Consider the following 14,369-nt stretch of genomic DNA (forward strand, 5'->3'; position numbering starts at 1 on the left):
TCAGGACAAGAGGGACATGGGGCTCCTGGAGCAGGTCCAGGGGAAGGTGACAAAGATGATTAAGGGACTGGAGGATCTCTCAAACCAGGAAAGGCTGAGGGAGCTGGGCCTGTTCAGCCTCAAGCAGAGATGACCAGGAGGCGACCTCACCAGTGTAAGAAACTGATGCACAAGAAGCTCCATGTGAATGTGAAGAAGAACTTCTCCACTGTGCCAGTGACGGAGCGCTGAGCAGGTGGCCCAGAGAGATTGTGGAGTGTCCCTCACTGGAGATATCCAGTCTGGACACAATCCTTTGCCATGTGCTCGGGGATGACACTGCTTGAACAAGGAGTTTGGGCCAGTTTATACACTGTGGTCCTTCCCAATCTGACCCATTCTGTGATTCTATGAATTTATCAAGATGTCTTTGATGTTTAAAGCTTTACAAGCCTTCCATTTCCCTATGGGTCTAATAAAAGCAAGCCCAACCCTACCTCTGCAAGCTCTGTGCTTTGTAAATCTCCACTGTTGTTTTGTCTGCTTTTTTGGGATTTTGTCCCTTCTTTTAAAGGCATTAGTTAAAGAAAATTAGAGCAGCACAGCAGGTGTTACTCAGATACACACACAAGTTGAAGACAAACAATCCCATGGATCTGCTACTCCACATCTTTCCCAATGTAATGCAAAGTCTAGAACCACAAAGAGAGGAGGCAGAAAACACTGGCAGCACTGGACTCAAAACTACACCTGGCTTGTCATGTGTAAAATGCAAATTAAAAAGAAAAATCTATAATAGCAGATGCACTATAAACTTTGAGATTGAGCTGCTCCCTGGCAGAGGGAGTGTTTGCACAGCAAAGTTGCTTTTCTTTTTCAAGAGTTCTGAACAAAATGTTCTATAGCTAGTTTCCACCAAAGTGATACAATCTTTTTAATAACAATAACACATCTTTATGTCTGCATTTTTGGTATTTACAGCATTTCGCGTTGGCTCTACAGAATTCCTTTTTAAAAATCTCAAATGATATTGCTACCAATATAGCATCACACTTAGAGACACTTGGATTATTTTCTCCACAGCTTGAATAAATTTTGGGTGCAAGAATAACTAACACAATCCAATTGCATTCAAAAATACCAAAGCTAAATAAACAGGGAATCTTACCCTCCTGAAACTGATGTACTCCACATTAATCCAGGCTTAGCATATAAATCACTGGTCAGGTCTTCAAAGGAGCTATGATATAATTAACAGAAAATAAAAGTTTCTGTTGCCCTCCCATGGTAAGTACTTCACATTGTTCTATTACTTGCTAGGGAAAAAACTAGATACTGTGTTAGATCATTCCTTAATATAGCCCAGAAGTCAAACTTCTTTCATATCCAGTTAACATGCAAACCATTTGACCTTTCCAACAGGACTACTAGAGATCTGGCAAGACCCACATTTTAGCCTATGGGACTTCATACATTTTACTTTAGGGCTTTGCTACAGGCACAGCTGACAGCAGTTGCAAGAGTTCATTTGTTCAAATACTTTCAACTATCTCTTGCATTTATCTCTACTAAGCTTAACTGTCTGAGCTGAAGTTTCAAATAAAAGAGTAACTCAGAATGAGAAAAAAAATTTAATACTAATCCACAGTGGTAAAATATTACGGACTATTCCATTTGAAGTTTTCTGGTCTACAAGTCTCTGTACTCTGCGGCTACTTAAATCAGTAGTTTTGGTATGAAGCACAGTTTTCATGCAGTGCTTACTAATCTGCTTTAAGGGTGCATATCATGATATGAAGATCAACTTACAGCATGCTATTCTGTCCCCATACTACCTCTCTACTTGGAATAGCAAACCCAAGCAACTACATGAAACTGCACGGGTGCCTTGAAGTGACAAAGGATGAAAAGCTATTGCATGTGGAACACCACTCAAGTGAAGGACAGTGTTGAAAGGTGAGTAATGAAAGAAGTAAATAAATTAGAAGAGGGAAGGAACACATATCAACTCTTCTCAGAAATGATAGTACCTCTCTCTGCAAATTCAGCTTGAGGACCTCATATAGCAGAGGAACTTGAAGAGGTATTTCTATCGTATTTTCACTGTTGTCACTGCCCTGAAGACTTGAGTCATTCAAACTCATGTAACACTGGCCTTAGCAGTGGCCTCTGTGCCTCCTGTCTCTCTTCTTCTAACAGCCACCTGTAGAAGCAAACAAACTCAATGGAACAATGGGCTGAGGCCAACTCTATGAGGTTCAACAAGGAAAAGTTCCTGTGCTTGGGTCACAATAACCTCATGAAGTGTGACAGGCTTGGGGTGGAGTGGCTGGAAAATGGCATGGTGCAAAAGGACATAGGGTGCTGGATGCCGACAGCTAAACAGGTGCCAGAGTGTGCCTAGGTGGCCAAGCAGCCCAATGGCATCCTGGCTTGCGTCAAAAACAGCATGGCCATCAGGACCAAGGAAGGGATTGTACCGCTATACTCATGACTGGTGGGACTACACCTTGAATCCTGTGTTCAGTTTTGGGCCCCTCACTACAAGAAAGACACTGAGGTGCTGGAGCATGTCCAGAGAAGGGCAATGGAGCTGATGAGGGGTCTGGAGCACAAGTCTCATGGCAAGCAGTAGGGGGAGCAGGGAGTGTTTAACTTGGAGGAAAGGAAGCTCAGGGGGACCTTATTACTCTCTACAGCTACCTGAAAGGAGGCTGTAGTAAGGTGAGGGTCAGCTTCTCCCAACAAACAAGCAGGACAAGAGGAAATAGTCTCAAATTGTGCCAAAGGAGGTTTACATTGGATATGAGCAAAATTCTTCACCAAAGGGGTTATTAAACATTGAAACAGGCTGCCCAAGAAAGTAGTTGAGTCACCATCCCCGGAGACATTTAAAAGATGTGTAGATGTGGCACTTCAGGACACGGTTTAGTGGTGGACTTGGCAGTGCTGAGTTAGTGGTTGGACTCAATGATCTTACAGGACTTTTTCAACCTAAATGATTCAATTATTCTATTCCTTGTATTTGTTCAAACTAACCTCAGCCTTAATTTTAATTTTTTATGACCACTGGCACGAAGAATATCACCTTTCCCATATTTCCACTGCCTTAGGCATATGAGAAACCGTTTTCTCTCACACTTTCCCTTATATTGGTAACATATGAAATCTATTCTTAAAAAGTCAAAACAAATACTAATTAAAAAGAAAAAAAGCCAACAATGTTATCTCCTGGCTCCATACCAAAGCCAAACAAACAAACTTTTCAACACCATGTCTCTTCTCACAATGCCTTTTGATAGCCATCGGCCAATGAATAATGAGAAAAACAGTTACACTAAAAATAGCATCTCCAAATGGTGGGGAAGTCGACAGAAGCTGTCAGGCCTCCAGGGCGAGAGACTCACAAAGAAAACATGCCTAATATTTTGCAGTTAATATTCAATAAATGCTCACGTCTTTTGGGCTCTGGAAGGACTGCCAATTTTGCATCTGCTCTGAACATCTAATCGGAGTTTATTTTTTCATTACATCTGTCTTTGAGAAGTAGACACTGCAAACAAAGTTTAGTTTTTCCATCACAAAATATTTAGCTTATATTCCTCATACTGTAACTAAGCTGTCACTTATAAGGGAAAAAAGAACCAGTATTTTATAACGTAAAAAGAATGTGCTCACACATCACATCTGACATTCCTCGGCTACAAACTCTTGGGTTCCTTTTTCTCCCAGAACAGCCACTTTCACCTCTGGTGAAATGACATCAGCAGAGGAACTGTTTTTTAAAAATTAGCTTCCTACCCCGTCTGAAGAGGCTGTCTAACAAATAAGGTCACAAACAGAACAAGATGCAGACACTTTTCTTACGCCTCTTCTCCCCCATGCCCTCCCTTCTTCCCAGCCCAGACACCAGTCTGGTCTGTCATTCTTTAAACCACACAGTAGAATAGACAAGGGAAGGAAAACAAGTGGTCGGAGGAAACAGCCCTTTTCCCAGTTTTCACCACAAAGATGTTAAACCATAGTGAGAAAAGAGGAAGCTGGGAAATTACATCCATACCAATGGATTTCTCTTCCTACCTTCAGGTTAAACTAAGGAGCTCTTTAAAGACTATTGCTTGCAACTACACCAACTCTGAAGCACTAACCAGCACTCTTAGGCCTTTCAGAACACTTGTTCATATTAAACCACTTGTGCAGCCAGGAGCTTTATAATTATCCAAAGGAAAACCTCCAATCCTTCAGGACTCAGTGCACAGAGGATGTAGACTTTGGCACTGGTAGTTCATTTGTCATTCTCAGTATACTTTTCAGTAAACCACATCTTGTAAACAGCATTAAACAGAACAGAGTAACACTTCTTGCTTGGTATCTTGGCAAATCCCATTCATTTCAAAAGCACTGATAGCTCCTGTAAAATACAGCATTTGCTACCCAAGGAGCAGCATCAGCAGGTAGATGCTGTGATGCCTGACAGCATCTCTGACCTGTGCCAGGAAGTTACAGAAGGGTTGGGATTAGAAGGGATGTCTGGATAGCATCTGGTTCAACCCTGCTGCTAAAGCAGGCTAACTTATGACAGCTACCACAGGATTGTGTCCAGGGGCATTTTGAGTATTTCCAGAGAAGGAGACTCCACAGCCTGTCTCATCAGCCTGTTCGAGTGCTCTGTCACCCTTGAAAAAAAGACATTTTTTCTCATATTTAGATGGAGCTTCCTGTGTTTCAGTTTGTGTCTGTTGTCTCTTGTCCTGGGGACAGGCTATATCTTCTCCAGGTTCAACTCTCTTGGACTTTCCTCAAAAAAAGAGATGCTCTGGTCCCCTACTCATTTTCACAGCCCTTTGTGAGACCCCTCCAATATTTTCTTGTCCTGAGGAACCCAGACCTGGACACAGCACTCCAGATGTAGCCTCACCAGATCTCAGTACAGGAGCAGAACCACACTCCTCTTCCTAATGCACCCCAGGCTGTTCTTGGCCACCCAGATATGCTCCTGGCTCACGGAGTTTGTCATCCTCCACGACCTCCAGGTCCTTCTTGGCAGCACTGCTCTCCAGCAGATCAGTCCCCAGCCTGTGTTGGTGCATGGGGTTGTTCTTCCCCAGGTGCAAGACCCTGTATTTGTGTTCTGTTGAACTTCATTATGTTCCTCTCTACCTAGCACTCCAGCCTGACCAGATCTCACTGAATGGCAGCACAGCTTACTGGTATATCAGCCATTCTTCCCAGTTTTCTACCATCAGCAAACTTGCTGAAGGGACACTCTATCCATTCATCCAGGTCACTGATGAACAAGTTTAACAGGACTGGACCCAGGATTGACTCTTGGGGAGCAGCGCTGGCTGCAAGTCTCTAATTAGACTCTGAGCCATTGATCACAACCCTGAGCTCTGCCATTCAGCCAGGTCCCAATCCACCTCAGCTGCAGTAGTGGAATGCATCTTCAGCTGCATTTGTGCAACCATCACAACTGAGTAACAAATCAACTCAGCACAGCAATGCCAGCAGCTGCCAGTTAGCTCTCAGTAGCTTCTAGGATGAAGCACAAAGTTACTGTCACAACTATCACTGGCCAGGCCAGCAGTTCTAATGTTTCTCTCCTATTCACATACCTGCTTAAAAGATAATTTCCTCAACCTTCCATTAAAAGAACTTATTTCATACTTACACAAAACTTGATTTTACTGGAAATGACACATCTTAATAAAATAATTCACACAAACACAAGGGCAAGAGGCTCAGCCAGACTCTAGTCAGCCAAAGTTGAAATACTCCAGGTCCACTCAAAACATCATTCTCCTTTATTGTCTTCTCACTACTTTCACACATATTAATGACCCCCAATACCAGCATAAAGATGCCCATGTGGGATGAATACTGAGTGGCTGACATGCTGTACTTGCATTCCCTACTTCATCCCAAGGTGGGCTGCTCTTCCACCTACTCCTTGAGTGCACTTCTTGCCAACAGATTTATTATCATGAGTCTTCCATCAACTATAAGCTTGCAAGTTTGACACAGATAAACATCCTTGAAACAGTTGAAATAATGAAAACTAAAAAAAAACTGCAAAACCAAGTGGTTATTTCTGAGGCGGGAGTGGTATTTGTTTGTTTTGGGTACTTTGAAGAAGAAAAGTGATCAGTGAAGCAGAAAGAAGCTGGCAGTGTGGGAAACACTGAAAGAAGCTGCAGTAGAAAAACAGAGCTGTCATTCAGGTCAAGCATTTCAACATGACTGTATTCCATTTAATTCCTACAGCAAGAGAGAAACAGATAGCAAAACATCTGAAACAAAATAGCTAAACTTGTCACCAGGATTCAACAAAAAAGTAACTTTTAAATACAGGAAAACATCTGATGTATTTGCATTAGGTGGGAGGGTATATAGTGCCTATAGACTACATTACTCTTCAAACTATAGCTTTGCTTGAGTATTTCCTTGTTTCTAGTAGTAAATACTGCCATAAAACAGAGAGAAGCACTTTTAGAGACTACATCACAAGAATTTTTATAAGCTACTAACATGTCAAACACACACTTGGAACACATATCCAAAACTCTCACAGGTCATCCCAACATAATGAATACATCACCAATACCAAACACCATTTATTTCAATCTGCAGAGGACAGCAGTTTTGACAGTTCTAACGTTAGTCATGCTTACTGAGATTATTCTGGTTTTGTTAATGAAGTATGGGGAATTAACCAACTCCCCAAAAAGTAAAGCAAATATAATGTTAATTCAAAGTTTAAAGAAGTATGGATGGTTTTAAAAGCTACTGTGTTGCACCTAAATAACATAGGTGATGTTGCTGATAAGATTAACCCCAAATTCTGTTAATACAGAATTTAGCATGCCTGAGAGCCACTTGATGAATCCTACCTAGCAATATACTGGAGTACTTTATTTCCAAAACTGCATTTGCTCCTTCTATTGAATGATAACAAACACTTGCACAAACAAATCTTGTTCTCGTCTCCTCTAACTTTCCATTTTTTTAAATGTTTGCATCATAGTATAGGTCTTGAAGGAATAAGGACAACAGTTGCTTCTTTAACTAACATAAACCACCATGAGGAAACAGCAAGAACAGCAACTCAGAATAATCTAAGTTTGCACACCTAGGCTCCAGTAATTTCTGTATTCTTCACTACAAGCTAACTGCTTACAGTCTGCAATCTCTCGTTACACAGATGACACCTCAGAATTAACTACCTGGAAGCCCTACAGTACACTTACATATGGCAGCCTGAGTCACTTTAACACTTGGCTGTTAATAAACCTCAACCCACTCTTTATCCCTTATTACTTCCAGAGCAACTTCCTTCCCACGGGCCCTCGCTTCATGGGAACCATACCACCCCTCGCACTCCCACCACCGCCCCCACCCCGCATCAGCTTCCCAGTGCTAAATTCCTGACCTGTGCAATGGCACTCTGCAGGGCTCAGACAAGTGCCTTCACCAGGCAGGGAGGAGGACTGGGAAAAGTCACCCAGTTGAAGTCCAGCCAGATACAAGTTCACGTAACAAGTTCTGCATGTGTTTGTGTTGTATGGACCTATATACTAAATGTATATATGTCATGTATGTATACGTAACTACGTGCATATATGGTACATACTTACACTGATATATGTAATAACCATCACATCACAGCAACCCCAACATCACATTTATTACTTCCCATGCAATGTGTACAGCTGTATAATTAAACATACAGCTTTACAGCACTCAGCTATATAAAGTGACTGATATAACCCAGCAATAACTGCTGCTATTGGTTATGAAATTCTGACTAGTCTGCAATATACTAATTTATGAAAAATCAAATGCTACCCCTGCACTAATGTTAACCTTAGCTGACCATAAGAATTTCAGCTGATGGGCACAAAACAGGCTTATTTTACCCTACAGAGGCAACAAGGAATATGCCCATTTAAACCGTATCCTGTACAAACTCAAGTGACTTACTAGAAACTGTCTTCAAGTTACTGTGAGATCTTAATTTGTTAAAATCATTAGTGAAGAGATTAACTTTTCAGATAAACAGCTTTAGAAACCAGCGTATTCTCTGTGTTTCATAAACTATACTTTATTTAAACTTAATTTCAAGGAGTTTAAACTAAAGCAGGAAATTAGCCCTCAGAAGCCCAGCATGCATCTTCAGCATCTAGAGGACAAATTAAAAACAAAACAAAACCAAAGAGTTCTCCTGGCCAAGGAACATAATTATGCTGTCTCATTACTGTTTTGCTAAAATAATTTGATTAGCAGCCTTCAGATACAGGAAGGAATTTATGCTACATCAGGAAAAGAAGGGCTTGGGAGGTGAATCGTACACGCTGTTCTAGCATACCAGGAACACGGGCGTTGAATTCTTCCAGTAAAAACTATCAGGCCAAAGTTGGATTGGCATACCAGAACTAAGTTACTCTTTCTTTTTTTGTTTTTTTTTGGGTTGGTTTTTTTTTGTTGTTGTTTTGTTTTGGCTTTTTGGGGGGGTTGTTTATTTTTTTGGTTGTTTTTTTTTTATCCAAAGGAGGGGGGGAAATAAAAAAGGCACTAGGCAGTCTAATACTTGCATACTCTTAACTGCAAGTAGGAAGACAGTGCAGCTGAGGAGTGGTGCTGAGGTGAAGCGGAGATTGTGCTTCCCCACCCATGCACAAATTAAAGCTCCAAAACCACACCAGTCCCTCTGTCTTTCATTACGTTCTACTCTTGTGGGCACTGACATTTGTCATTAGGGAATCCCATAACTGAGGCTTTTATAGGTACCTCTTTAGGCCAATTCCTCCAGGCTACTCCGTGAGACAGTGCATTTGATTCCTGCAATAAAGTTGTAGTCTAGGCTAATTCCAACAGATGTTTCCTCTTTTAGATGAGAAGCCTGCTTACAGGAGGACTGCACTCTAGATCTCTAGGATAAGAGAGGCCTCTGCAAAAAAAGTATTACCCTTTCCTGAAGCTGGTTGTTTTGCATGGCTTACTGCCTGTAGTGCTTAACTGCTTGTCAGTATCACACACAAGGACCCTGGGCAAGCTCCTGTGCCTTTGTAAATCCTTGTCATAAAAGCCTTTGTACCATCAAATAAGTAGAGTGCCACCCACATCCCCAGATCAAATTTCTCATTAGTGTACAAGTAAGTAGCTACCGAACAAGAAACTGAATTACAGTTCAGTTTTAAAGTCTCTGAAATCCAGGAATAAACTGCTTTTCAATCTCTTCTTGTCTCAGATATTAACTGTCCTAATCAGTACACAGGCGTTTCTACAGCTCTGCAGTCTATTTTAGCCATATAAAAAGAATTTTTCAGAGCCAAACTGTACTTTAATTTCACCAGCATAATCCACCAGTGGATAAGATAAGCCAGGACTAAATGAACTAGAAGGGTTTGAAACACTAGTTAAGATTAGCTAAAAATATCACCATGATGCATAAACCCAAATAGAAACCTGCTCCATCTCCCAGGGCAGTATCAATTCTGCCATCCCAACAGGTGTAAAAAATAATTCATCTTTGTCACTAAACTCCACGAAAATGCAGGAGGAAGAGCTGTTGACAGAGGAGGGGCCATTTGTATATAAATGATTCCACATGGCTAATCAGATTTAAAGGTGTCAGGGTACAGAGCCATCAAAAGCCAGCCCCTTCACCCAGAAATTTCCAGTGATCCTAGAAATTCAATATGGCAAAGTTTGTCCCTATATTTTATGTGCAAAGTGCTTCAGCCATCTGAAAAAGGCTTTGAAACTCAGCCCACATTGAAAGATAACCCTACCCTGAAAACACAGTTTTAAAGTAGGAAACTAGTTAGACAGTGCTGGGTACAAAGATCATATTTGTTTTGACTTAGTTCCTCAAATCCTTTGAATACCAGTTCAGAGCACATATACTATAAAACACTCATGAGAAACTGCCACATTCACTTAGGCACATATTGATGAACTGCTATTTACAACTACTGTCATTTAAGTACCTTTTTACTACGAATGGTAGGATTTGCAATAACACAGACCACAAGATCCTCAAGCAGCTAAGAGCTGCTGAATAAACAAGGGTAGCACAGTGATTTTTTCCCCACTGCTTCCCATTTGAAATGCACAGGCTCAGCCCAGCAAAGTAAATTGCTTGTTTCCTGTCAGCCTCCAACCTCCGCATCTCTGTTTTCTGGATGGGAGTAGGGAAGGGAATTCGAGGGTAATTTCTTTTGTTATTTGAATAAACAAATGCAGATAAAACAACCATTTCAAATGAACACGTCCTTCCTAAGCTAATTTTCATAGAGTCTTCATACAATAAAGATTTATTTTCCCCTCTCTATCCCTCCCTCCCCTCCAACAGTCCTCCATGCCACAGGGCAAGATGAGCCCCAGTGTCTGTAATCAATGGCTTTGTCTGAAGGTTGTGGGTTGGCCAAGGCACAACATGCAGTAAAAGAAGCAAATGCACTTACTCGAGAGATAGACAGAGGTACATTGAAATCCTTGCCCCCTTGAAGCCTGAAACCCCAGGGAGCCGGCCCGACCAAAGACACGCTGTAGTTGCTCATGATGTTTAGTATTCAAGGACCAAATCCAAAGAACTGATGCCTGCAGAAGAGGATTAGAGTTTTAATTTAAAGATGATAAAAACAAAAGACACTGTCTGCAATTTTGAAAGCCTTCTTTCTTTGGCTGCATTCCCCTCCCCCTGAAACAGCCAAAAACCCCACACCAGGTCTGTCATGACTTGTGCTTTTATTCCTCATATGTTGTTTCCCTCCAAAGCTTAGGAAGAAACAGAACTTGGAAAACTGCTGCTGCTGCCAAAATGTTTGACAACTACTTTTTAGTAACAAAATACTGTGTGGGGTGGGGGCGGGGGGGGGGGTAAAACCCTCCAGCATTAAAGCTCAGCTTAAAAAAAGTCAATATTGAGACAAGCATGAATTGATAGCATCCCTTAAACTGAAGTATGGAAGACATTAGCACTACTGGCACATTCATTTCTAACAAAATTAATATCATATGCTGCCATGTCATCAGCTCAAAGCTTATTTCTAAACACAACAATGTCAAAGCATCACAACTTTGCAGTTAATCAAAAGAAAATAAAATCCCTGTGACTTTTTTATTTTTATAGCATAGCTTCATAGTGGCAGAACAATGCCACAGACAAGACAGGCATTAAAACCAACCCTCAAAATGAAAGCTGTGAACTAAAGAAAAATATCCACAGTCACAATTCAATGCTGAGGAAGCAAAACCCATCTCCCTCTCCACAAATGTGACGAACAAATTACCTTTAAATGGCAACTGAGATATTTAAGTGCTGTTCAGCGTCAAAGATAAGGGCTTCAGTTCCACCTCAGATAAGTAATGTTACAATGACATCTTAGGTAGTGGATGCCGTCTATTTTTGTAAAAGTTAAAGCCCGGCAGGAGCACACCAGGGCAGGCTGGTGTAAGACTACACCGGGGAACAGCCAGATTCCATACTCATATAGGGACATTTAAGGTGGACCTTCAGCCAAGCAGCAGCAGGCGGCTGCAAACCCCACCGAACTCCGAAAAGCCCGGTTTTAGCTGCTCGTACACTGCAGGGGGGCCGCGTTAGTTTCTCTCAGGGGGTGGATTTTTTCAAATGCAGCTCATCCACAAGGAGCATAAGAGCAGGGCTGTCACACAGCCCCCCACCTATGCAAGGATGTCACTCCGCAGGAGAGCCATCCACAAAGCACGTTTTTGGGTTCACCTCCCAAAGCAGCAGAGATCCACTGCTAAGGCTTTTTTCTAAATCAAACAGTGAACTTTATTCACACCAATGGCCATTCAGGTAACCAGAGCAGGGCTAATGGCAATAGGCAGCACAAGATATATAGATATATATATATTAGGAAGCAGAATTTGGAGCTTGTACCAGAGATGCTTGGGTAACTGGGCCATTCCCAACCCACCACTGCCTGTTGGCATCCAGCAAAGGGGCAGCTCTGACCCCAGGCGCTGACTCAATCCACCCTGAAAAACCTCGACAAGCACCAATATACGAAAGGGGAAACACACAAGACTGAGCTCTCCCGTGGCTAAAGAAGAAGAAAAGTCCCCGCCAAGTTTGAGCTAAGATTCTTAGGAGGCTTGCTCACCACTAATGCGAGAACTAAGCTGTTTAATTGCCCTGTGCACAGAATTCTTTTAAAAAGAGGATCTGAATTAGTCACAGATTTCTTTCTGCATAAAAAACCATATTTTTTTCACTGCCGCTAAATGAAATCCACTGCAGTGACAGGTCCCTGTAAATTATGAGCCTGCAGAAAAGCAAGCCACATCTAGTGACCAGCACACAGTGCAGTTGTTTCACACAGGTGAGAAGGCTTTACCTGGCAATTGAAACTAAAGCACCTAGCTTCAGTGTAAAAAGTGTAGCTTTTTTTTTTTTTTTTTTTCTTTACTGAACATCAGCTAGTTACAATTACAGACTCAGGAAAAAGAATGAATTCTAATAGGAATTGATACTATTCTTTTTCATTTATAGCAAATGAAAATTCCCTTCTAGAAATAGGAGAGAAGTAACTGCACACTAAAATACCGTGCATCCCACTCGTCATCACTCATCTTTCCTTTATCAGCCCCTTAATTCTAGTATATCTGCATCTCTAGCCTGAAGATACATCGGGAAGGAACAGCAAACAAAGAAAAGCCGTTCCAAGTTTTATTTAACAAATTTCTTAAAATGTACCAGGGCAACAGCTAAAAAGAAAACATCGCAAACCACCAACGTCACTTCACGTGGGGAGCATTTGTGCAAACCAACCAGCTAAGAGTGAAATAGTGCAGCTTTCCTTTAGACGACCAAACGCTTGGTGGACGTGCGTCTGGAAGGGGGAATTTCAAATGCCCGGCAGGAACGCCGGCCCGCACCGCTGCCGGCCAGGGCACAGAGCCGCCGGCCAGCGGGGCCTTCCTGCCCGGGGTGGCCGTGCCGGAGCAGGAGGTGCGGGCAGCGCCAGCGCAAACCCCCGTACACCCAGCACCCTCCTTTGCCCACCTCAAGGGGCCGAGGAGCCCCACGGCCACCGCAGGCTGGGGACCAGATCCCCCGCAGGAGCGCTCGGTCTCGGCTCCAGGCGCTCCTACAGCCCCAGCCGCTCCAGGGACAGCCGGAGCGCAGCCCCGCGGGTGCCTCAAAGCTCAAGGAGCGGGGCACACCGGAGCCCCGTGCCCGGTCAGCTCTACGGGCACGGCAGCGCTCGGCTGAGGGCGAGGAGCCCCGCAGGTGCCCCGCAGCCCGGGCTGCCCGAGGAGCTGCCCCGGGGCCGGGCCGCACCCCCGCCGCACCCCGGCACCCCGGGCGGGCGCTCCGCCACCACGATAAGCTGCGCACCCCGCTTACAGAAGTTAAACGGAAAGAAAATAAGCACCGAGGAGCTTTACACACCGCGCCCATCCTACTACCCTTTTACCCAATTCCCCCCGGTTTTTTTCCTGCTCGCTTTCTGCCGCCCCGGCACTCACCCGGCGGTGCGGCACAGCGCGGAGAGGCGAGGACACCGCGGCGCGTCTGCGAGGCGGCAGCTCCGGCCCCCCGCTCTTGTTTTCACTTCCGTCTCCCGCCGCTCCTCCCCTGGCCCGGCCCGGCCCTGCCCTGCCCTGCCTGGCCCGGCCGCGGCGGGTCGGGGCTGCGGACTGGGATAGGGGCGGACGGCCCGCGCGGTGGCCAGGTTTGCTCTTTTGGTTTTGTTTTGTTTTGTTTTTTGTTTTGTTTTTTGTTTTGTTTTGTTTTTAATGGCGAACGCTCACTTTCACGCCGCTTTGATTTACGAACGGGCGCACCTGTGAAGGGGCCGCTCCCCGTGTGCCCGCCCGGAGGGAAGGAGCTGCAGTGCCGGGCAGGGATGGGGGGAAGCTGCAGGGCAACCTGAGGTGGAGCAGGAGACCCTACGGAAAGAGGGAGTTTGGTAGATTTAATGTGGAGTAGCTTGAGGCATAACAGGGAGGTACTCGCCCCCTGAGGACATCAAAGTGGGGGAACGGCGGCGAGGCAGAAGAGCTGCTAGAGCTAACAGAGAAGGCTGGCACAAGAACAAACAGGTATTGAATAGCCATGCGTAAATTCAGCTCCGAAATTGGAAAAGGATCCGCCAGAAATTAAGGTTTCTGGCACAGCTTCGCTGTGGGAATGGGTGCTTGAAATGAACCAGGTTCTAAGGTGACGCTCGATCAGATTGTTACAGGACTAATTCTTTAACACGGAGACTGTCCAGCTGGGAATGCAGCTGGGAATCCGTGGAGCGGGGCAGGCTGGCTGGGAGAGCACTGCTGGGCCTGCCAGCACCAACCACTGCCTCTGCCTTGGGAGAGGCAGGAACGGGGCGGAGATGAAACAGCGGCGCTTTGGAGTC

The 14,369-nt window shown here is 44.1% G+C and overlaps 1 protein-coding gene across 6 annotated transcripts in view; it reads right to left on the reverse strand.

The window, feature by feature from the left end:
* The window catches only part of PDLIM5 (PDZ and LIM domain 5), a 121,823-nt gene extending 108,250 nt beyond the window's left edge, over positions 1-13,573 (reverse strand). For all 6 annotated transcript variants that reach the window (XM_088163966.1, XM_088163972.1, XM_014875272.2 and 3 more), the window contains exons 1-2: positions 13,483-13,573; positions 10,446-10,581 (exon numbers count right to left, since the gene is read on the reverse strand). In XM_088163966.1, the coding sequence (XP_088020092.1) occupies positions 10,446-10,541 (96 nt within the window). In that variant the 5' untranslated portion in view covers positions 10,542-10,581; positions 13,483-13,573. The remainder of the gene's footprint in view (positions 1-10,445; positions 10,582-13,482) is intronic.
* Positions 13,574-14,369: the final 796 nt, after the last annotated feature.

This window comes from Sturnus vulgaris, chromosome 4 (assembly GCF_052056855.1).
Source record: "Sturnus vulgaris isolate bStuVul1 chromosome 4, bStuVul1.hap1, whole genome shotgun sequence".
Taxonomy (NCBI): Eukaryota; Metazoa; Chordata; class Aves; order Passeriformes; family Sturnidae; genus Sturnus; species Sturnus vulgaris.